This window comes from Furipterus horrens, unplaced genomic scaffold (assembly GCF_987537825.1).
Source record: "Furipterus horrens unplaced genomic scaffold, mFurHor1.1.pri manual_scaffold_10, whole genome shotgun sequence".
Classification (NCBI taxonomy): domain Eukaryota; kingdom Metazoa; phylum Chordata; class Mammalia; order Chiroptera; family Furipteridae; genus Furipterus; species Furipterus horrens.
In genome coordinates, this window is record NW_028327180.1 from 38,741,464 (window position 1) to 38,765,905 (window position 24,442).

Consider the following 24,442-nt stretch of genomic DNA (forward strand, 5'->3'; position numbering starts at 1 on the left):
TGGGCTTGCCTGAGAAATGTGTATCGTGTTCAACCACTGAGACTGGGGGCTATTTGTTACATGGTAAGACTTAAGCCACACTACCCAATACAACACCCATTTCTCATCGTAGATCCCACAGTATTTAATGCATAATGATCTCGTACAGATTAGGAAAAAAGGAAAGACACCCACGGTCACACAACTAGAAAGTGACCTTCCTTCAATAACACTTGCGGCAATGCTCAGTTCCTCAGCCCAAGACAGAAGGCAATTGTGATAAATACATTTATTTCCCCAAAGTCCTGCCCATCCAGCCACACATCCAGCAGGGGAAGATGTAAGGGGGTTGGCCAGAGAGCAAATGAGATTTGGGGGTTTTGGGGTCTCTGCACACCCCCAGGAGTAGAGGGGGAGTGTTGGTGTCTCTGTTCTGCATGCCCTACCCCCAGGAATAGGGTAGGGGTGCAGGAAGGGAGTTCTCAGTAGACCACCTCATACACAGTGGCCTTCTTGTCCCCCGAGCCCGTCACAATGTACTTGTTATTCCCGGAGATATCACAGCTCAGCACGGAGGATGATTCCTTGGACTGTAGAAGGGAGGGGAGGGAGGAGTAGGAGAGAAGGCAGAGGTGAGGCATGGCTGATGCCAGCACAGACTGGTGAGAGCTCCTGACCACCTGCACCATGTTCAGAGGGAAAAGGCAAGGTGTCCAGGGCCACTGCCAGCCTCCAAGGAGAAGCCTAGAGTCATGGTGGGGCTGAGACGGGACTCGGGATAGGAGAGCCCAGAATGGGTGCCTGGAGTACGGAGGCAACACAAGTTCCAGAGAAAGTCCTTTCTGCTCCTGGGAAGGGCAGGACCTCTGTGATCTGGACACCAGGAGATATGGAACTGGAGTGCTGCCCTTTCCTGGGAAGCTCAGAGAGGACGTGTACCAGGCAGACCACAGCACACAGCGGAGGGCTGAGCTTAGGGCAAGATGGCCTATAGCAGCGCTCAGCCAACTTCTGTTAAGGGCACAACAGTAAACGTTCAGGCTTTGCCTAAAGGCCAAATAAATCATTAGCCATTAAGTCCAGTGGCCAGCCATGGCTGGTGTGGCTCAGTAAGTGGGAGTGTCATCCCATAGATCAAGGGGTTGCAGGTTTGATTCCTGGCACGTGTCTGGGTTGTGAGCTCAGGTCTGGGGTCGGGGTGCATGCGGGAGGCAGCTGATCAATGTTTCTCTCTCACACTGATGTTTCTCTTTCTCTCCTCCTCCCTTCCCCTCTCTCTAAAATCAACGAGCATGTCCTTGGGTGAGGATGAAAAAAAAAGTCCAGAGGCTAAATAAATCGAGGTCACATATTCTTTTTTTTTTTCTTTACAACCCTTTAAAAATGTAAAAGCTACTCCACACCCACTAAGATGACTGTAATAAAAATAACACAGCAATAGTATTGCTGAGGATGGGGAGAATTTTGAACCCTCCTATGCTGCTGATGGGAATGGAAAATTTGGAAAACAGCCTGGCAATTCCAGTGAAGATTGAATTACTATCACCAATTCCACTCCTAGATATATGCCCAGGAGAAGTGAAAATGTGCCCACACAAAAACATCTATGTGAATATTCACAACAGCATCATTCACAATTGCCAAAAGGTGGAAACACCCAAGTGTCCATCAACAGATGAATGGATCAAGTGTGGTCCATTCATACAATAGAATATTATTCAGCCTTAATAACTTTTCTTAAATTTATTGATTTGAGAGGGACAGAAGGAGGGAGAGAAAGAGAAAAACATCAATTTGTTTTTCCACTTATTTATGCATTGATTGGTTGATTTTTTTATATGTGCCCTGACTGGGGCTTGAACTCACAACCTTGATGTACCGGGACAATGCTCTCACCAAGCAAGCTGCCCAACCAGGGCTATTTAGCCTTAAAAAGGAAGGAAATTCTGACAGCTGCTACAAAGTAGATGAACCTTGAGGACATTATACTCAGTGAAATAAGCCAGACACAAAAGAATAAACACGGCATGATCCCACTCATAGGAGGTCCCTAAAGGAGTCAGATTCAGAGACAGAAGGTAGATTGTGGGTGCTGGCAGGGTGTGGAAGGGAGGGAAGACTGGGGGAGCAGAAGGGGATGTGTTTATTGGGGATAAAATCTCAGTTTGGGAAGATGAGTAAGTTCTGGAGGTGATGGTAGCAATGGTTGCACAACAGTGTGAATATATTTAATGCCACGGAACTGTGCACTTAAAAATGGTTAAGATGGCAAATTTTGTTATAGTTTACCATAATTAAAAGGAAAACAGACTGTGCACCAATGTGGCCTGTTGACTGAAGTTTACCGACCCAGCTTTAGCAGCTACTGGCAGGTGAGTGGCTTGGAGGACCCCAGGTTTCACTACCAATGCAGCCATCCTGTCAGGAGCAGGGCTCCAGACTGCCACATACCTGGAAAATGCTGGCACCATATGGCGTCCTCCAGGCATTGAGCAGGTTGTCCTTCCCAGTGCTCACGAACCACCGTCCTGGGGGAAGGAGTGAAAGGGGTTGGAGGAAGGAGGGTTGAAGCAAGCCTGGGGCTGTGGACTGCAGGCAGAAGTGGGACAGGTGGGTCTGGCCTCACCCTTTAGGGCACCTCTGCCCTCATTTGGGGAACTTGAGGTCCCTTAGGGAACTGAGGCTTGGTCTTTCCATTTTCCAGATGGCAAAGTCAAGGCCCCAGAACTCCATCTGGTCTTCAAGAGAGGTCCCCCCAGGAGAGGGCTGGCCAGGTAAAATACACAGTGCCCAGTCACGTTTGAATCTAAATGAACCATAAATCATCTCTAGTGCAGACATGACCCGAGTATTTCATTATTGTTACTTTCTTAGTAATATGTATGTCCCATGCACTATTTAAGACATACTTACGCTATAAAAAACTTTTTTTTTAGTGTATATCCCATGCAATATTTGAGATATATCTGTGCTAATAAATTAGTTGCTTTTTAGTATAAGTATGCCCTGTGCATTATATGGGACATGGTTAGGCTAACAAATTATTTGTTGTTTATCTAAGATTCAAATTTAACTGTTGTTGTTGTTGTGAGGGTTGTTTTGTTTTGATAACTCTATCCCAGTACCCTGGAGTCCCACCCCAGTCCCAGACAGACACACCACAGGAGGCAAATTTCAGGGACAGCACACAGCTCTCATGAAGGTGCAGCTGGTATTTCTCCGGCTTGCGGACGTGCAAGATCTCAACATTACTGCTCTCCATGCCGACAGCCAGCCAGTCCTGGTTGGGGCAGTGGCCCAGGGAAAAAATCTGAGGGTGGAGCGAGAAGAGGTGGGGTCAAAAACCCCTTGGGATAGTGGGAGATGCCCTGAAGAAGGGGGTTGCGGAGGGGAGGGATGCAATGCTCTCCCTCTGTGGCCCCTGAATGGAGAGGCAGCTGGCCCAGGGCCTGAAAGCAGCAGGCAACTGCATGTCAAATCATTAATATTAATCAGCATTACACGGAACCCCAGGGCCTCACATCCATTATCTGTTCTGAACACACAACAGCTCTGGGAGGGAGGGAGGGAAGGAGGGGGTGGTGGGTGAAGCTGGGCGAGGACAGTCGCTGCCCTTGAGCAGATGGTGGAAAGGAAGCTGAGGCCAAGATTGGCTCAGAATCAAGCAGCAAGTCCAGCAAGTCTTTGAAGGACCAGGCCTTCTGACTCCCAACCTGGAACTAACCCTATGTGCCAACATCGCCTTTTACTTTGATTTGAAATGACCTCGTGGCCTCATCATTCTATGCCCCACTTCACGAGGCACAAAGAGGAATAAGGCCCTGTTTCATCCTCGCAAAGTCTCACTGACAAATAAAATGTATGGAAAGAACCATAAATATATAGCAGAGAGAAGACTGAAGAGTTTCACATGTTCTCTCCTGGCCATGTAAAACCGCTCCTGTATAGAGACAGGTGTCCAGGTGGGATGGGAGACAATCACCATGGGATTCCCTGAAATGTATACAACCCATCTAAGTTTCAGAGATAGAGGATGGACAACTGTATCCACCTGCACCCCTGATTTTCCTGCCAAGAAAACATTCAAGCTAAAGAGAAGGCAGAACAAAAAGAGTTGGGAAACAGAAGAGTTGGGGGCTTCGAGGAGGGGGGCAAATTGGATGTGTTTTGAAGGATGAGTAGAAGTTTACCAATTGGCAAAAGGAAGGGAAAGGCATGTCAGCCAGAGGGAACAATAAGTAGAGAGTGCTAGAGGTGTCACAGGCATGGTGTGTTTCAGCCTAGAGAATGGAGACCTTAAGTGACAATCCAAGGAGCTTTAACCCCTGCCCCCAAAGCAGTGGCAGATATGATCTGGGCCCACAGTATCTGGAACCCTGTCCTTGACTCTGCTCAGCTTTGAGAAACCTGTTTCTGTCCAGCTCCTTCACCACATCCTTCAGCTTGAATTCCCATAGGGCCCTTAACAGAGACCTCTCTGTGTCCAGGGGCTATATCAGTCTCTACCTTTCCCCTCAGGTCAGCAGCTGCCCCATGGTGAGTCCTGGGGTGGGGGGTGGTCAGAAGCTCTCAGTAGGGTCAAAAGTTGAAGGCTGGGTGGAGAAACCAGCTACACAAGGAGAGACAAAGGAATGGAGGAATGGCTTGGCAAGAGCATCTGAGAAGGTGATCTGAGGGTCTTAGCAGCCCCACAGTGTAATACGAATCAGCTTGTTTGTGGTTCCCTATGTCTTCTTTGGAAAATGAAGGGGAAGGCCTGTATCTGAAGGACAAGAAAGATGGACACAGATAGCAGGTATTTGGTCCTGCCTACCATCAGGAAGTGGGTGCCTTGGGGGGAGAAAAAGGGAGGCCACATTCCTGGAGCTTTTATCTCCCTCCCACTGGACACCCACAGGCACCTGAGAGCTGAAGTCATGCTGCTGCAGCTGGCGGCCCTCCCGCAGGTCCCAGCAGCGCACGGTGTTATCCAGGCCCCCTGTCCAGAGCCGAGTGCCATAGTCAGAAATGTCAATACAGCTGGCACCATCCGTGTGGCCCTGGAATTGCCTGGAGGGAGAAGGGCCCAGGCAACCATCCTGGAGTTGGTGCTGCTCCAGCACCCTCCAAGGCCACTCTACCCCCACAGCATAAAAGGGAAGGAGGCAGGGGCTTGCCGAAGGTCCCAGGGCACCCGCCACCCACCTAACCATGGTCTGGTTCTGCAGGTCCCAGACCACAATGTTGCCATCGCTGCAGCAGGAAAAGCAGACCTTGGCATCAGGGCTAACCGCCAGGGCATAGCAGGCGGGGGCTGAGGAGGTCAGCTCGGCCTTGATGCGGGGGGTGGGCGCTGCCAGGTCCCAAATGGACAAGGTACTGGCCTCACCACCCACGATAAGACTCCGGCCATCTGGCAGTAGCTTGCAGGAACGAATATAATTGTCGCGGTTCTGGGGGAAGAGAGAAACAAGGGCTTGCCTCTAGGAGCCCAGCTGAAGAAGCCGCACCCAATCTCTGGTTAACGTCCTGCTCCAGGTTGGCTTGTAAACCCCACCGATTGGGCTGTAAGCTCCAACCCCACTGGCCTATAAGCCCCGCCCCTGGTTGGCCCATAAGTTCTACTCATTGGCCGATAAACCTCACCTGGTTGGCCTATAAGCCCCGCCTCACTAGCCTAAAAGCCAGACCCTGGTTTACCTATAAGCTCCACCCCATTGTCCATGCTTCAGCTGTAAGTGCCACCCTGTTGGCTGTTGGCCTCCAAGCCCCGCCCCAGGTCCTGACCCGCCTCACCAGGCAGTCCAGCTGGGCCACTGGTGTCTTGGCGCCAGGCTGGCCCACATCCCACACCTTCACGCAGCCCTTGCCTCCCGTGTACACGTGCTGAGTGGAGCCACTGATGGTGACCGCGCAGACAACCTCGCCGTGTGCCAGTGTGTGCAGCTGCCGCGCGTGCCGTGGGATGCCTGCGCCCACCAACGCATCCGATGGAAAGGGCACCGGCTGCATCTGCCCGTCCGCAGACACGTGGAAGGAGTAGGCCCTGGACAGGAGGTGGGCATGACGCTCGGGGAGGGGACGCCCTGGAAGGCATTGCAGGGGGGGGGGGCTCCGCACCGTCTTCCCGTGAGGCAGCAAGGTGCCTCTGCCTGTCTGGTGTCACCCCCCCCCCCACTTCTGCTAGGGCGTTTAGGGAACCACATGATCAAAGGGGATATGGGACAGTCAGTGTAGTACAAAAGAGGGAAAGGAATCTGTGTGGTGCCCTGGTGCATGGTTAACAAGCACTTAGTAAATGTCCACAAAGATGCCTTCAGTTACATAGAATACTGTCCAATAGTTGCCACCAGCCACGTGTGGCAAGTTAAATATAAAATTTCAGTTCCTTGGATGCACTGGCCACATTTCAAGTGCTCAAAAGCCACAGGCAACTGGTGGCAGTCAGATTGCAGAGCAGCAGGTGTAGAATGTTCCCATCATGGATACTTGGGGCCAGGTCACTCTGTGGGGAGCCACCCTGGGCACCATGAGTGTTAAGCAGCATCCCTGGCCCTCACCTGCTAGAGCCTGGAAGCACTCAGTTGTGATAACCAACTATATCACCAGATAGCATCAAATGTCCTGAAGTGGGGGAACAAAATGTACCCCTGCTGAGAACCACTAGTCTAAACTTTGCTGGTTACCTACCTCTCTCTCCAGAGAGAAGGAAGAAAGAAGGAAGCAAGTAGGCCTGAGGTAGGCAGGGGCTCCTATTTTCTTATAGAAGAGACTTTCTGGAAAGGCAGCAGGAAACCCCAACCCCCACTCCACCATAGAAGTCCCTTAGAGGAAGCAGGGAGCCCCACCCTGGTACTCACGGCTTTCCCCCAGGGATGGTGGGCAGGGAGGAAGAGATGGATGACCCTCGGAGATGTGGATGAGACTCAAATGCCATCTGCCAAAATGCCAAAGGGGGTGTCACAGGGCAGGTGACTCAAACCTGCATGTGTCCTCTCCCATGCTCCCCTGCCATATTCCTCTCTGTTTATCAGACGACCCCGCAATGTGTTTATTAGCCCCTCCCCAATAAAGCACATTAGCCCTCTCCTCTCCCATACTACAGCTGGCAGAGTGGAGGCTTTCACTTGAGGGAACCCCAAGGTCTCTGTAAGGACTCTGCCTGGCAGGCAATGGAAAACTACAGCAGTCACGTTCAGAGAAAAGCACCTGCTGTCAGTATTCTTTGAACTCGGCAACTGCAGGTTTGAGCAAACTGGTCATGCGAGACAAGATCTGGGTGCAAAACAGGATGCCTGGCAGTGAACAGATGGTGCAAGAGATAACCGCAAAGTAAGAAACCCCAAATCCTTCCCTCACAGAGAAGTACTTAAAAACCCCTCTCCCCGATGCATGGAGCTCTCTCTTCGGTGATTGTTCAGAGATGCCATTTCCTTCCCTTGCTAAATAAACCTTTGCTTGCTATCCATGAGACTGATGAGTGTGTTCCATCTGCAAGGTAGATGCCACCTGACATTTTGGTGCCGAAACCTGGGCAGGAGGCCAGTGGGAACCCATAACCCCAAGGGATTGGGTGTATGTTAAAAGACTCACCCACAAACCTCTTACTCCCAGATGGTACAGGCCCTACCTGGTTCTCCTGACCACCCTCACAGCCACTAAATTAGTGGGGCATTCGGCCTGGGTCCATTTCTCTTGCCTTAAACAGGCACATCTATAGGGCCATGTCCCAACCAGCATGAAGGAGAGCCTTGATGTACCAGAAATATTTTCTAAGATGGCCGGGCCCCCAGACTACACCTGCATCCCGACGGGACCACTCCGCCTCACCATTGCTAAACAGCATGTCAGGACTGACTCCACGTGAAGTCAGTATCTCATTGTTTGGTATCGCCTTTGTACTGTAGGGGTTCTGAGGGGGTACTCTCCCTGTTCTGCATTCCATCTGGCACCTGGCATTCTGAGTATAAGGCAAAACCGGCTAACCCAACCTCTACACCCCTTCCAAACTTACCTTAGAGCAGTGCAGGCTTTGATACTTCTCTCCCTAACCTGGGGGTTCAACCACCTCAACGCAAGAATCATACATCCACTAAACCCCAAAATACAGGAGGTGGCCAAGGTAACACATCAAAACAACTGCTGAATCTGTCCTAACTCCTCTCCAGACACCTCCATTGGGCTTTTAGCCTTTCCCCCTTATCATACCATCTTGGCTCACAATGTATACCCTCCTTGTATTCCTCCCACTTCTTTTTCTATTCACCTGACCTCTCCTTCAGATCCCTCCAGACTATGTTCCATTCTACTCATAGCCCATTGAACTTTACAAGCTAACAATTACTCCTATTCTCAGTGTTGGCTTTGCATGGCCCTAGATCACCGAGCATACACAGCTGTTCCAATACCAGTGGAGGTGTGGGGACCCATCAATACTGCTCTTCACTCCGACAGCCCATGGAAACCAGACACCCTCTGGCCTCTTGTCCTCTGGAGGTCAGAGGAATTAGTCAATCAATATTTTTAAAACCTCTCAGCCTACATTTCTAAATCCTTATTTGTTACAGCACCAGTCTTCACCAGGGTCTCCATCCCACAGAATCAGCAAGTACCCATTTGTGTTTCTCGTACTCAACATATAGGAACTTCTACCCCGGTAGGCCACCTGCCAGCACTCCTTTGTACCTTCACTGTCAACATAACATGCCAGGAGCAACATGAGAATCACCCAGGCTCTTGTATAAACCTGGCATCAAAATTTACAAACCCTTTCCGATTCACCGCCCCATCCCAACTGAAATCCACTGGGACTTCCACGTTTACCTTCTGTTCTGGGAGCCCCTCTCCCTTGCTGTTCCCCGTTGGTACCTCCAGTCTAGGCTCCACCATGGGTGGTAACTGTCACAAGCTGTCTAATCTCACCCTCAATCTGAAATGTTCCCTTATCATAAATTCCACAATACCTAACCCTATCCAAGGAATGGTCTGCACAGAAATTATCTTGGTCTGGGAAAAGGAAACCTGGACAGTACCCATAGGAGGTGCTGGGAATATATACGGGGCACTCAGTACAGGCACATCTGTGGCAACTTTCTGACTGGCCTACCACCTTCATCTCCAGGTATGTCTTCGACACTCTGGTGTCTTCTTCCTGTGTGGATCACAGGCTACCTCCACCTACCTACCAGTTGGACGGGGACCTGCACTCTAGCCTTTCTAGCCCCCTCCCTACAGGTGATGCCCACCCGGCTCTGAGATCCCTATTCCCCTTTCCACCACAACAAGGGTAAAGAGAGCTCAAATATTAATCCCTATCCTGGCCACCCTTGGCATTACTGAAGTTGCAATGGGAGCAGCGGGGCTGGGAACTTCCCTCAAATACTGTCAGGAATTATCCCTAGAGCTTGAACAAAGGCTAGGTGATATGGCACAAGCTATTATTCAGCTTCAGAACCAGGTCAACTCCCTAGCTGGAGCTGTTCTCTGGAATAGAAGGTCTTTAGACCTCCTGACTGCCCAGGAAGGGGGTACCTGTGCTTTTTAGGGGAAAGACTGCTGTTTTTATCTTAACCAATCATGAATAGTACAGAATATGGTTAAACCGCTAATGGACTGAGCTGCCCGATTAAAGGACAAAACAAGCAGCTCATTAGGCTGCTGGTTCGACTTTTCCTCCCCTCTTTGAGCCATTCTTATTTTCCTAATAACTCTGATAATCATTCTAGTTCTTGCTCTAACTCTTGGTCTTGTATGCCTTCTTGTCAGCTTTACTCACAGGACCATTAACATGGCTATGGCTCAAGCCATGCACTCTGTCATGATGTTGAGGGAATAGCTACCATCCTATTCCTCAAGCCCCCAATCATACCTAAGGGGCTAGGGCCCAAAGGAAGGACCCCCGACAATGCCCCTGTTCAGCAGGAAGTAGCCAGATAGACATCAATGCCCAAAATTCCCTTCCTATACCCATCCCAAATACCCTCAGGCAGTCGCTTCTCTCCGCCTCCCCTTTTCTTTTCTTTTTTTATTATTAATGGAAGGCTGGAAATGTAAGGACTCTGCCTGGCAGGCCATGGAAAACTACAGCAGTCACGTTCAGAGAAAAGCACCTGCTGTCAGTATTCTCTGAACTCAGCAACCTCAAGGTTCAGCAAACTGGTCATGCGAGACAAGATCTGGGTGCAAAACAGGATGCCTGGCAGTGAACAGTGCAAGAGATAACTGCAAAGTAACGAACCCCAAATTTTTCCCTCGCAGAAATACTTAAAAACCCCTCTCCCCAATGCATGGGGCTCTCTGTTTGGTGACTGTTCAGAGATGCCATTTCCTTCCCTTGCTAAATAAACCTTTGGTTGCTATCCACGAGACTGACGAGTGTGTTCCATCTGCTGGGTAGATGCTGCCTGACAGTCTCTGTCCAGGGAATCCTAGAGCCCCAGAGTTGGAAGGATCCTGGAGAATCTTTCATCCAATGCTCAGAACAGGAGACTGCAAACTACAGTCCCTGCTTGTTTTTGTAAATAAAGTTGCATTGGCACATAGCCACACTCATTCATTTATATGCTGTCTATGGTGGCTTCTGAGCTATATAAAGGCAGAGTTGAGTAGTTGTGACAGAGACCAAAATATTTACTATCTGGGCCCTTACAGAAGACATTTGCTGACTCCTTTTCTATGACATCTCTTACAAGTACTCAGCCAGCCTGTGGCCTGGGTATCTCCAGGGACAGGCATTTTATTTCCTCTGAGGGCATCTAGATCCACTTTGGGACAGTGCACTCTGTCAGCCATCTGTCTCAGTACTGCCTTCTGGGGCCCTGTCTGTACCCTCCACCAGAGCTCAGGGGTCTCATGCCTCATTCCTTCAACTCCTCCTCATGCAACATCACTTCCAATTCTCTCCCCAGGCTAGTCCTTTGCAATCTACCAGAATTGTCACTGTCCCTTACAAATCAGGGCTAACAATTGACAGCATCTGCCAGGAGGCTGAATGGGAGCCCCATGATTGGGGCTCTCTGCTCCTCTTAATGCAGCATAATCACAGTTGCTTTTTCTAGTCACAGGTGCTGATTTGTATTAAGCTTGTGGAACTACTGAGACCCTCAGATTATCTTCCCACATGTACTTGCCAAGCCAGGATGCCCCTCCCTTTCCCCAACCCCTTGTTCTCCTTTGTATAACTGGTTTTTCCTCCCAGCCTCCAGCTCTTAGGCCCTACTGAGACCTCCTGGCATCTACACTGAGGACTCACCATGGGGGAGCGTCCATATACCACAGAGCCGCTGACCTGGGGGGACAGGTGGAGGCTGACGTAGGAGCTGGGCACAGAGAAGTCCCCATTAAGTGCGCTGTGGGAACCCAGGCTGAAAGATGCGGTGAAGGGACTGGACAGGGTGAGAGGACTCCTCAGGGCTGAGTGAGAAGAGACAAAGGCAGGTCTTCAGACACCCTGGACCCAGATCCTGCCTCCCAGTGACTTGGGTGCCAGCACCTTGACCAGCCATTAAGGGCTCCCATGCATTCATCATTCAGCATACTGTCATCTCTCCAGACATTTACAGATGTTGTTTCCTCTGGCTGACATGCCTTTTCTTTTCCTTCTTCAGTTTCTGAACTCCTACTCATCCCTCAATATCTAGACCCAGTGTCTAACAACATCTCAAGAACAACCTTGAGCCTCTCCAGTCTACCCTTAGCCTCTTAACTTTGCCCATCTTGGGTCTCTCCTTCTACTCCAGCTGTGATCACACAGGACTGGGAGTTTTGGGGTCTGGGACTCCTCCCCACCATCTGGGAGCTCCTTGAGGGCAAGTTTCAGAGCTGATTTCTTCCTGGAACCCAAAAACCAGCACAGGACCAGGCCATAAGACAGAAGAGAAGAGCACTGTCTTCCCCATATTACTAATGGGGAATCTGAGGCTCACAGAGGTTGGGTCCCTTGCCCAAGGTCACACAGCTGACAAATGTTTCAACACTGGCCTCAAATCCAAGCCTGTCTGACTCTAAATCTTGTCCTTCCAGTGCACTAGGCTGAAGCCCCCGAGTAAGTCACTTCTCCTCTCTGATCCTCAAATTTTCCCACCTGTCAAGCCAAGACAAATAGAAAACCAAGGCCTAGAGTGTGAGGTAGCATCCACCTCAAAGTCATGAGAAGGACCAAGGCAATGCTAGGGCTGGAATCCAAACATCCTGCCTCCCCCACCCCCTAGCACCTTCTAGAACTCCCCCAGAGAGGAGACCTGCATCAGCAAGTACCAATGGGTGCTCACCGATACTGTCTGTGGAAGGTGTTGGCTTGGCAGCAAGCTGGCGGAGGTGACTGACCGAGCTGGGCCCAGGGGTGGATGCATCCTGGGGTGGGGAGGAGTCACAGGACTTGGAGGCAGGAGTGCTGGCAGGAAGATCATTCTGGGGAGAAAAGGCAACACCACCAGGCACCTGGTGCCTTGCAGGCCAAGGATCTGGTCAGAAATGGATGGGAGAAGGGAGCAGATAGACCTGATAGGCCAGGGCTCGTGAGAGGTGGCTACACATGGCAATGCACCTCTGTAATTTCAGACACTTTTAGACATGCACATACCAGGAGAATGGGATCACCTGGGCACAAGGGACACATGAGTGTCTGCATACATTGGAATGCCAGGTGGGCACCTGGGTGCATACACACACATGCATGGCAAAGGGAACCAACATGCATATGTATGTCAAGAACTGTGCATGCATATGATGAGGTATGCAGTGTGGCTACACTGTCAGGAATGCAGGTGTAGACAGAATGGTCAATGTGGGCCCACAGCAAGGGCATACCCTGCAGGGAGTGGGGGATCACAGAAGGAGGCAATAGACAAAGTCAGAGGTTGTCAGATCCCTTGGGAATGAGGAATGGGAAACTGGGATGCGCTCATGACATCAGCAGCCATGCAGCATTTTCCCAGATGAAGGACCAGCACCTAGTAGTTTCCTTCTCCTCACAAAAGGGGGATATCCCCCACAGCTGTTCCTCCCCACGGGAACACTGGAGAAGAGGGCAAGCTGGACCTCCACATAGGAGCATGCTGTGTTGTCTTGGCTTTCTGCCATTATCCACTTTGCCTTTTAAGAGACTTCACATCTTTGTCTTGTCGATTATATTTTATCTTTCCATCACAAAATGACACATACTGTGACAGCCAGACACATACCCACGAGAGGGAGTGGATGGGGACAAAGTGGGGATAGGGGGCTTCTCCATTAGAACAGAGCTGCCCCACCCTACTGGTCTCAGGGTGGGAGGGCACATGAGAAACAAAGTGAGCACCAACCTTGATGGTTGCCATAGCAACCTACTGGGAGGGTAGACCTAGAAATTGAAGCAATCTCAAGGCAAGGGTCTGGGGGAGACTTGGGAGAAGCAGAGGGAAGGAAGGACAAATAGAGCTGAATTAAGAATTCTCCCAGGGGAATAATCTTAGGTGGTCTTTATACCTGGCATTAAACCTGGGGAGAAGCAAGAGGAAAGCTATTCTGATATTAATCCTGATTCCTGGTAGAGATAGCGTCTCAGGTTGGGGCTGGTGTCTTCAATGCCTCTCAAAGGCAGGACTGAAGTCTGCCTTGGGAGTGGCCCAGTCTGCAGTTTCAATGTTTATTTTCAGGGGATTTCTTATATATTGCAAGAGATACTTGACTTCCCCACAAGTGGCGAGGTGCCTTTTAGTATGTATTTACAAAGTTTTCTTTTAATGTTTATTTAGGTACAACAGAGTGAGTCTACTTAGGAAAAGTTACCTGAATAGGATTTTAAGAAAGTGGCCAAATAATCTGCAAGGGAATGCTGGACCACATCAGCCTGGCCAAGTTCTCATCACCCAATATCTAATGAGATAGTATCTGTTTCTAGTCCCCCAGGGTGTACAAAGTGAGTTTCAAGGCCTCCCAAACACCTTACCAGGACGAGCTCCTTGGCTCTGGGGAGCGGTGAGCTGAGGCTGGAGGCCAAGGAGGCTGGACTTTCCACAAGATCCCGATGGGCAGGGACACAGATGGGCGCCTTTCCACATGAGGTGGTAGTTGGGCTGGGGGGCTCTGAGGGTTGGTCCTGGATTTGAGGAGGTGATGTTGAGTGGGGGTGAAGTGGGTGAGAAAAGAGAGCCCCTCTCTATACTCCTCCAGAACCCCACCCAACCTCTAGATGGAGCACTTGCAACCCACCTTGGGAGGATTATGAAACCTCCCTGTGCCTCAGTTTACTCATCTGTAAAATGAGTTTAATGACAGGACATGTTCTATAAGAACAAACAGCAATGACTTATAAAGGCTTGGCTTTGTTTCTCCCCACTGGAAAGATGGGGAAAGAAGAGCCAGGGAAAGAGGAGTCTCTCCCCCAAAGTTACACAGTGAGCCAGGACTTGAAGCCACTCCTGCTGCTCATCTCCAGTGTGCCCTGGGTCTCAGTTTCACCACTGTGCTATGGAGAGGATATTGGCTTGAAGTGTCTGAAAACCCCTACTTCCCCTGGCCCCAGCCATCCCACAAAGAGGAGTCCAGTAACCCCACTCCCACACTCCAGAAAACCCACCACTTGTTCTGTGTCCAGACCTAGTTCTCTGCCTCTGAATCCTGGAGTTCAGAAGCTGAGGAGGCTGGACCTCAACTTACCTCATCTACCACCAGGTTGTAATCACTCTTGTCCTCGTCGCTCTCCTGGGGGAACACAGGGGAGAGAGCTCATTGTGGCCAGGCCCCTCTCTCCACACTCCCTTACATCTGCTCGGGGAGTATACACCCAGCAGGTCCTGGGTTGGACAGGAATTCTGGGGCTACAGCAGCATATTTGCTTTGTTCAGATGGAAGATGCATTTGCTCAGTGCTTGGGGGTGGGAGGTGGGGGATAGTGGGTTAGAGAGGATGGGTCCCTCCTAGAAAAGGGTGAGAGAGATACTGCTGAGTGCCCAAGACTTTCTGTGTGGCCCTGAGCACCTCCCAGCCCTCCCAAACCTCAGTTTTCTCCTCTGTGCAGTAGAGGGGAGAGCCAGAGTCATACATACCTCCTTCTCACACATTCACCTGCCCTCACACTCCCATCCCCATGGCCCCAGCACAGACCTTATCTCCTCCTTGGTCTCCTGGCCTGCAGCCTTGACCCTTCCAGGTAGCCCTCCAAGCTAGTCCCAGAGAGATGTTCCTAAGACCCATCCCCACATCTGCTCTACATCCTTCTATGGCTCCCCATTGCCCTTGGGAGAAACACATGGTGGGCTACCTTCTGGCTTGGCTGGAAATCAAGGGAAAACCAAAGGTTGCAGCCTGGAGGCCACATCCACCCAGTGGGTGGGTTTTATTTGACCTCCTTACCCCTAGTTTTCTTCTTTAAAACAAAATTAGTTGCTGATATTTATAAAACAAGGTATTATGTTTAATAAATTTAAAAATAAAAGATTAAAGGCTTTTCTGAGAAACAGCAAGACTGGCCAACACGGCTCACTAGTCAGCTAGAACCAGGTCACAGCTACCCCTCTAGATGAGACAAGTGCCCTCCAGCTGGCCACAGTCCCAAGCCTCACTTTCAGCATGACCCCTGGGGCAGCAGAGTTTGAAAATACAGGAGCAGCAATCACTCCGACAATGAGAGAAGAGGTCCCAGCCCTCCAGGAAGAGGGTCAGGAACAGCTTCCTGAAGGAGAAAGCAATTTTTTTGTGCCTTGATGGAGAAACTGGTTTCTGAGAGGCAGGGGGACAGGGGTTCTAAGGAGAGGGAAGAGCTGGAACAAAAGCCAGGAGCTGGGAAAATAGTGTGTAGTCCAGAGCTAAGCAACTGAAGAATTAAGCCTGGCCCCACAGGGTCTCTTCTGATTGGCCAGTGTTCTATGAGCAATGGGGAGCTATAGAAGGCTCTGAAGTGAGACATGGACAGAGCTGGGATGGGGCTTGGACAGGCCGAGGCCACTGGTGCCTAACCCAGACCTTGTCTTGTCCCCACTCACATAAGGTCCTGACAGATCTTTCTCCTCAGCTTGCTGCTTCCCATTGTCACCTGGGCCACCTGGCTGTTCCTCTTCCTCCGCACTTTCAGGGGGCGAGGGGGATGCACTCTGCAGAGAGATAGCAGCCGGACAGGAAGAAGGGTCAGGACCTGGGCCCCCAGACTGCATCCTGGACCAGCCAAGACTGAGCATCCCTACTGCTGTTATTAGGATCTATGCCTCACGCATTGCATCTGGAAAAGGGGACCTTTCAAATATCCAGAGACATTGCCCAGTGTCCCCTGGGGGCACTAATGAAGTTGAGTTGAGCTCTAAGTGCAAAATGCATTTGGGTTTTAGAGTCCTAGTTCAATAAAAAGAATGTAAAATATCTTATTCATAACTTTTATGTTGATTACAAGTTGAAACATTTTTGATAAATTGTATTAAATAAAATATATTATTGAGATTAATTTCACCTGTTTAACTTTTTTAATGTAGTTACTGGGAAATTTACAATTGCATAGGAGATCAAGTTGCAAAGAACTACACATGAACACACACACACAATGAGTGCATGTAAAACTGAAATCTGAATAAGGTCAGTGGGTTGTACTAATGTAAATTTCCTAGATTTGATACTGTATTTTAGTTTTCTAAGATTTTATCATTGGAGAAGCTGGGTGAGGAGTGCATAGGACCTCCCTCCATATTTCTTTGTAACCTCTTGTGCATCTGTAATTATTTCAAAATTAATTTTTAAAAAATTACATACAGGACTCATATAGCATTTCTATTGGGCAGTGCTCTTGTAAATAATAATAATATTAATTGGATAATGGATAAATTAATGAATAGAACAACGGAAGAATGCTATCATGGTCATACATTTATTTATTTAATTGCAAAAAAGCTCAAGATTGGAAACTTTAAATAAATAAAACTCTAGCCTATGGGCATCTTCTGGGCAACACAGTTTGAAAACTGAATGTGGCCCCTATCAACTCAGAACAAGCAGCTTTAGTGACACATGAATACAAAGCAAATGTTATATAGGAGGGAAAGTCCCTGGATATCCCTCAACTTACCCTGCTTGGAGCTCTCTCCACTGGTGGGTGGGGGGCAAAGGAGAGAAGGAAAAAAAAATGAAGGTTTCAACTCCCATGGTGCCAGACATGGCAAAGCTCTCTACAGTTTATAAAGCCCTCATCCCAGCTCAGAATCTCCCTTTTCCTTCCAACACCCTTGCAAGGAGCACGCTATCCCTTCCCCACACCAAACAAATAAATGCCCAGAGAGGGTTAGTAAGTTGCCCAAGGACACACAGCCAGTTGGAAGTAAATGGGCCCTGCAGCTCCCTTTTCATTCCCTCACACTTATGTGAGTTTGGTGCTCTAAGAAGGGGTCCTGCCAGTCCTCCACCTCCACCACTGCACCCCCTGGGCCAGTGCCACCCTGTACTGCTCACATACCTCTGGATGCCTCGGCGTCCACAACTGCCCGGTCCTCCTTGGCAGCCGCAGCCAGCTGAGCCTGGGCAGCCAGTGCTCCGGACAGGGCCAGCAGCCCCGTGGCACTGCCACCCACCAGGCCAGATGGGCGAGGGGTGAGGGGCACAGGGGGGGCGTGGTGGGACAGCGGCTGGAGCTGCTGCTGCTAGAGAGGAGGAGGGGTGGGCCAGGGGCAGGTGGGGTGGGGGTTGGGTGCCCAGTAGTACCCCTGGCCCAAGAGGCCACTGGGAGTGAGGAGAGGGTCCACCTAGGCCACCTGCCCACACAGCACCCCCAACTTTGGCACCTACTTATGGGGGGGCCTGAGAATGGGGTTTTCCCAGGGCAGGGCAGGGGCCAAGAGACTCACCCCAATGAGGCTGTTCAGCTCCCCCACAGTCACCTGCTTGGCACGCTCCATGGCCTGTAGCACCTGCTGTTGATGCTGGGAGGTAGGAGATATGGAAAAGGGGTGCTCAGGAGAACCCCTTGACTGCTGGGAGCCCCCATATGCTCAGGCAATGCCCTATGGGGCCCACTTTCCTATCCCACCCTCATCCTTGCCCCAGCACTTGCTATTTCTCTTTTATCCATCTCTCCCTTTCCTTTTAAAATTATGAAGCAGAGAAAAAGAAATAAAACATGTGAGTGCAGTTAAAACTACTAATTATAAATCAGGGCTTAACACTGTGCATCTCCCCTCGGCACTGCTGACATTGGAGCTGGACCATTCTCATTGGGCCTGTCCTGGACACTATGGGGTGTTAAGCAGCATCCCTGGCCCCACCTACTGCATGCCAGGACCACCTCCAGAATGACAACTACAGATGTCCCCAGACATTGTCCAGTGTTCCTTGGGGGTAGGATCAGCCTCAGTAAATAACCATTATATAAATTAGCACCCCTATTCCAACCACCCAGGTCAGAAAATACAAACCAGCCACCCCTAGGAGGTCCCACACATCCCACCTTCCTGTTGCAACGCTCTTCTTCCCTTCCCTCCTCACTTTTGCACAAGAACTCTCCTTTTCCTGTATAGCGTTCCCACCTCTGGCTGCCTTCCCAAACCTGCCTGAATTTGTCTATGTGGAACTATTTTGTCTCAATTTCTATGCTCTCTTTTGTGTCTGGCTTCCTTCACTCAACATTGTTTTAAGCCTTATCCATGTTATGGCTGGTGGTTATGCTATGTTGAGCATTCAGTGCTATAGAACTTTCTGTGATGTGATGATTAAAACTCCTCTATCTGTGCTGTTAAATCCAGAAGCCACTGGCCATGTGTGGCTACTGAGCACTTGAAATGCCGGTGCAACTTCCATCATTCTTCTGTCACTATAAGTTGTCTCCTCTAGGGACCTCCTACGAGTAGAATCACAGAATATCTGTCCTTCTGTGCCTGGCTTATTTCACTGAACATAATGTAAGGGCTTTTGTTGGGTACTTACTAAGCCCTCAGCATCATCTTCACCACCTCGTATGTATCAGCTCTTCTAAACTTCACAACAGAGGCACAGAGAGGACAAGCAACTTGCCCAACGCCACAGCACACAGCCAGAATTCAGACCCAGGCAGCGTGGCACAGAGCTTGAGCCCCACTCCTCACCTTCAGCCACTACCACCCTCCATCTCGGAAGCCCATGCCCCAGCCAGCTCCCAGGCCCTTAAGCCACTCAGGAGAACCAGTGCTTGTGGCGTACAACCCTTCCCACCCCCCTTCAGTCTTCTTCCAGCTCTCCTCCCACCGCCCACCCCCTGCCAGGCCCACTCACCTCCTGGGTCAGGAATGGGATAATCTGAGCACAGATGCCACTGAGGCGCTTCACAATCTCAGCCTGGCGGGAAGCAATTGGGAGGAACCTTGGATGGGGAGCCTCCACTGGGAGCCCCAGGTTTGAGCCCTGGCTGAACCCATGTCCCTCTCTGGGTCTCATCTGCAACCTGGGGCTGCAGCCAGGTAGAGACCTGGTGCATCACACTCAGGGTAAGGGTGTTGTGATGTGATGTAACAAATAGTACTGGGTCCTTGTGCCCAGTTCTTTGCATAGAGCTCCTAAAACCCTGAGGTTTCTGAGTGAAGGAGGGTATCTTTGATTATTTATAATAAGCCCCTTTCAACCACACCTAAGTTTATTAAAGGGTTGCAACTTCTAGCCCCAACCCCTGACCTCCAAGGAGGGGAGAGGGACTGGGACTGAGTCATTCACAAATGGCCAATGATCTAATCAATCATGTCTATGTAATGAAGCCTCTAGGTGGCAGAGGAGCAGGTGCTTTCTTTGATGTATCTGTGACCACGATGCCTCCAGCCCAGAAGTGCCTAGCTACGGAGCTGGTCAAGCTGGGCATTCAGTAGTGTGGCGGGAAAGGCGGGTACCATGGCCCTAATTGAAGGGTGTGTGATGAGATGATGGTCCTTTCCGAGGTGCCTGCCTGCCTTCTGATGCTGGCTCTCACCTGGGTCTCAACACACACCTCAGAGTTGACCCACTACCCCAGGCATCAGGGACCCCAACACCAACACAGCCCAGCAAAGCCATGGTGGTTACCAACAGCATCGGGAAGGAGGTCCCAGGCGCCCAGGCCCCCAGTCCAAGATACAGAGGTCAGGCTGGACAACCATAGCCTGGCACAGGACTTACTGGAATGCTGCCCCCCACTCCAACACCTCCCCTGCCCCTGCCAGGGAATCCCCAGTACTACCGCTGAAATTCCTCAGTGATTCCAAGCAGATGGCCAGGGCCTGGCCCCATGACACCACAAGCTCCCTGAAAATGACCTAGTTTCCCGGCTGGGAGCAGTATGCACAACTCATTCACCGAGGGCACCTGCTGGGAGACGACACCCAGACCTTAGGCAGCCTTCACCTCCCTCCCAACTGTGTTCTCCCACTGCCACATGTCCATGTGGGCTGGTCCCCCAAATCTCCTCTGCCCGCCAGGGTCAGAGCCAGGCCCCTCTGAGTTGGAAGTAGGCAGCCTGCTGCTGCTTGCTGCTGCTGTCCCTGCTTCTGTGGTACTACCAGACCCAGTACTGGCCCATCTTCCCTCTGGCCGCCACTCGGGGTCTGCCCAGCTTCACCCTGTTCCTCAGTCTCCTGGCCTCCAAAGGCTCTTGGCGGCATGACTGGCCCCTCCAGACCTCACTCCCCACAACACAGTGCGAGCTGCTGTCTGTCCAGGCCCACTTCTCTGGCCTGCCTCTTCCACTACCCTGGAGCCAACTCTGCATAGAAGACCACTCCAGGGCCAGGCAGGGGCCCCTCCCTGTGACCTCCATGGCTCTGAGCCACCTTCCAGGGTGGCTGGCCCTCAGCCCCCACTGACAGCTCCTCCTCCGAGGTCAGGCAGCTGCTGCCACTCTCTTGGCCCCGGCAGAGCAAGGCCACGCCCCTGGGCCCAGCTTAGTGTTGTGCCTGAGGACTAGCCATCTCTAGTTCATAACAGCTCCTTGGGCTGACTTAGGGACCCAAGGACTGTGGGGGGCTGGGAGGGGTGGAGGGGGTTCTCTGTAACATGTGCATGTGCAGATTAAATAACTGTGAAGCTTAAAAGCTTAGGGGGGGTGAGCATGCTGAGGTGCTGGGAGGGGGTGCCTTGGGGAAGGCATGGAAACTCTAAGCCCTTTCCCCATGCCTTGCTCTATGCATCTTTCCACCTAGCCGTTCCTGAATTATAACCTTTATAATAAACAGAAAATAGTAAGATTTCCTGAGTTCTTTGAGCTATTTTACCAATTACTGGACCCTGGAGGAAGTGGTGGGAACCCCCCAATTTATAGACAATTGGCTAGAAGTACTGGTGGTCTGAAGCGGGGGCGGCCCTGTCGGGCTGAGCCCTGAACCTGTGGGGTCTGCGCACACTCTGAGCAGAGTGTCAGAATGGGCTGGATTGCAGGACAACCTGCTGGTGTCAGAGTCGGAGAATTGGTTGGTGAGGGGGAAACGCACATAGTATCGGAAGTATAGAGCAGAATGAAAACAGTGGCTTTACTTGGAAGTTTGGGCTGGGGGTACCCCATTAAGGCTGAACAGAGGAGAAGCCTTGTGGGTAGGGAAGGGGGTAGCTGTGGCATATCCAGGTGTGTGTGCAGTCAGTCTGTTCTTTGCCTCTGCCTGGGCTTCAGGGGTGCTGTGTGCTATGTGTGTCAGGGGTAGGGGTGTTCCCACCAGGAGGGCAGAACCAGCCTCCCAAAGCCTGAGCCCTACCCCATGCCTGCCACCCCGTAAGGGGATCTATTTCATACACCCATGGGACCACATCATGCTCCAGAAAGACACTTCCCCTCCCACCCACACCAAAACCCACACATACCTGGAAAAGCATGCCTGGATGGAGACCCCCAGGAACCTTACATTCTAGCCCACCTACCCAGAAGACCCCACACTAGGCTCTACCCATTGACTCTGATATTCTGATGAAGAGAATCTAAGATTCCATCAACCTCAGAATCTTCATCTTATTAAAAGCCATCAAAGAACCTTGAGGTCAGTCTCAAGACCTCAGGGTAAATCTTGAACAATTGAAGTCAATTTCAGAACCTTTAGTTCTAACTCAGAACCTTGAAATTACTTTTAGAAGCATAGGAGGGTCTCAGGACTTCAGAGCACTGGAGTCAGTATCAGACCCTTCACAACAGCAACAGAAGCTTGGGGTCATCTCAGACCCTGAGGATCCATCTCCAAACGTCAGATTCACCAGGGTGAAAGGGACCTCCAAGGCTGTTCATCTGGCCCACCCCAGGACAGAAGTCACCTTCACAACCTCCTTGACCTGGCTGCCAGCCTCTGCTATAAGCCTTCCTTCCCGGATTCCTGGCCCTGGCTCACTGCTCCCCTCTCTGCTGAACAATGACTTCAGCTTTTGAACAAAGTCTCCAGAAGTTCAGAATCACTTTTCTATCCCCAGGCTAAAATCTGGCCCCCTGGTCCCAGAGATTTCAGGTTAAGAACCCTGTTCCCTGGATCTGCCTTGCCCCAGACTGCCCCAGTGCTGGGTCCCTCTCACAGCCTCCTGACCCTTTCCCTCCCTCCCTACTGAACAGCCAACACATTTACCTGCTTATGCATTTCAACGTTGAGCCCATAGGACATCTCATAGTACTGCAAAGGAAAAGCCAGTTGGAATGTCCACTGTGCCGATGGATGTACAGCCCTGTGCTGGGTGACTCTGGATCTTCCAGGAGCCCCCAGGTTGGAGGGATCATAGCCGGACACAGATCATCCCAGCCCCTTGAGACCCCCTAGAGGGAAGCAGGGCTGTCCTCCACTCTCCAGGGAGGTGAGGCAGGTGGTGGTGCCCAGAGACCCTGACCCCTTGGAGGTGCCCCTGAGGACAGGGGACATCCTTGTCTTATTATTCTTAACAGCTGGAAGGATCCCAGGAGAAAGAGCCTGGAATCCCAACCAACCCACTATACAGATGGGGAAAATGAGGCCCCAAGAGGAGCAAGAATGGACCCCAGAATGGCACAGTGAGCTCAGATTCACACTCAGAACCTTGCTTCCCACTCCTCCCACCTGGCATGCTAACCGCCTCACCATGACATAATGTCGCTGCATTTCAGTCTTCTCACTGGCCAGCTTCTCACACTCCAGCTTGAGGCTGGGAAGGAGACAGGGTATGGGGGCTCCACTCTCCCTGCCTCCCACGAGGGAGACCCACAGACACCCCATCTGGGCCAGTTTCCAAAGTGATGGGTTTGATTCAGCCCTCCCCACTTCCTCATACCCCCTCCACCCCGCCCCAGTCCCTCCCCACCTCAAAATGCCCCAGCACCAGTGTCCCCATCCACCTCACCTGGGCTTCCGTCTGGACGCCCTACCCTCAGCCCTGGGGGTCTTCCCTCTTCTCCGCACCCAAGAAGCCCAGTCTAGCCCGGCCCCGCCCCTTCGCCCCCCGGCCCTGTCTCTCTCCCCAGGCTCCCAGGTGAGCTGCAGGTGAACCGGTCCCCGGCAGGGCGCCCCGCCCCCCTCACCTGTGGTACTGAGCCTGAAGGAACTGGAATTCCTCTTTGATGCGGTCGCAGATCTCCAAGATCGAGAACTTGAAGGGCTGGCCGGACTGAAGTGGGGTCTGGGGGACGTCATGGTCTCAGTTCCCTGGCGCCCGGGCCCCCCACCCTCGCAGCCCGGGACCCTACTCACCGGGTGTCTTCCCTGGGGGTACATCCTGCCGATTCGGGAAGCCCAATTCGCGCCGGAACAAGACAATGTGGAGGTGGGGGTAGAGGGTAGAGGCTGGGGGTGGAGGTCTGCCCGGAGAAAGAAGGCGGGAGCGGAGGCGGCGTGGGGCAGGGGACCCGGAGTCCCCGCGTCCCCAGAGCTAGCGCGAGAGGTCGCGGGGACTGAGAGGGGCGCCGAGGCCCACTCCCTGGGTCGGGGCGCGGGGCTGCGGTCGCGGAAGGTCGGCAAGCCGCGGACGCTGTCTGAGGCGCGGGCGGCGGGCCCGGCTCCGAGCCGCCTCCCTCTGGCGGGGCTCGGCCGGGAGCCGCGGGCAGAGCCGCCTTAAGGTGGCGCCGCCGCCCCCGGGGCCCGCCCACCTGGCCCGCCAGCCGCCCACCCAGAGCCCTGCCAACCCTGGGCCTTGGCCCCCAGAACCCACCCCCTTCTATTGACCAGTGCCCGGTGGGGAAACGGAGACTCGTGTCCAATCCCACAAACGTCGACCTCTCTCTCCCTCCCAGAGAGCACAAGAGAGAAAAGCAAGGAAACAAATAATACCTGGTGGCCCAGGGTGGTGAGTCGCTTGGTGGGGAGAAGAGCTGTTTGTGGTCAGAAATGGCCTTTCCGAGGACGTGAGCTAAGACTTAAGGATCAGGAGGAAGCAGCCTTGCCAAGTGTTGGCAGAGAAGCCTTCCCCCAGGGGAAAGGGAATAATAACACATGCAGAAGCCCAGAGGAGGGAAGTAGCTGCTGGGCAGATCCAGGTTCACCCCCATTCTGGGCTTCAGTATTCTCTGACAAGGGCAGGGTCAGGGGCTATTTTTGAATGAGATGGTGCATGAACAGCACTCAGCCTGGCCCAGCACACAGTAAACTCCCAGAGATGGGAGCTG

General features: G+C 51.8%; 1 protein-coding gene, 1 long non-coding RNA gene and 1 pseudogene across 11 annotated transcripts; 2 read left to right on the forward strand and 1 right to left on the reverse strand.

Moving 5' to 3' along the window:
• Positions 1–253: 253 nt before the first annotated feature.
• TLE2 (TLE family member 2, transcriptional corepressor) lies at positions 254–23,864 on the reverse strand. 10 transcript variants are annotated; one of them, XM_090289264.1, is made up of 20 exons: positions 23,532–23,864; positions 23,363–23,460; positions 22,926–22,989; positions 22,443–22,487; positions 19,159–19,221; positions 17,760–17,834; positions 17,372–17,555; positions 16,988–17,007; positions 15,921–16,028; positions 14,596–14,640; positions 13,886–14,035; positions 12,228–12,366; positions 11,210–11,370; positions 6,819–6,895; positions 5,755–6,004; positions 5,164–5,411; positions 4,881–5,028; positions 3,139–3,289; positions 2,431–2,507; positions 254–569 (listed from the first exon to the last, which is right to left on the reverse strand). In XM_090289264.1, exons 1-20 carry the CDS (start codon positions 23,553–23,555, stop codon positions 462–464), a joined length of 2,235 nt encoding a protein of 744 aa, XP_090145390.1. In that variant the 5' UTR covers positions 23,556–23,864; the 3' UTR covers positions 254–461. The 10 variants fall into 10 exon arrangements, with proteins under 10 accessions (XP_090145390.1, XP_090145391.1, XP_090145384.1 ...); XM_090289265.1 differs by having other exon boundaries at positions 17,372–17,552; positions 23,532–23,863; XM_090289258.1 differs by lacking the exons at positions 23,363–23,460; positions 23,532–23,864 and having other exon boundaries at positions 12,228–12,396; positions 17,372–17,552; positions 22,926–22,986.
• Positions 5,694–7,422, forward strand: LOC149999646 (uncharacterized). The gene is made up of 2 exons (XR_016513510.1): positions 5,694–6,015; positions 7,064–7,422. It is a non-coding gene; the product is annotated as an uncharacterized LOC149999646 (long non-coding RNA).
• LOC149999647 (transmembrane and ubiquitin-like domain-containing protein 1 pseudogene) lies at positions 19,765–20,711 on the forward strand (annotated as a pseudogene).
• Positions 23,865–24,442: the final 578 nt, after the last annotated feature.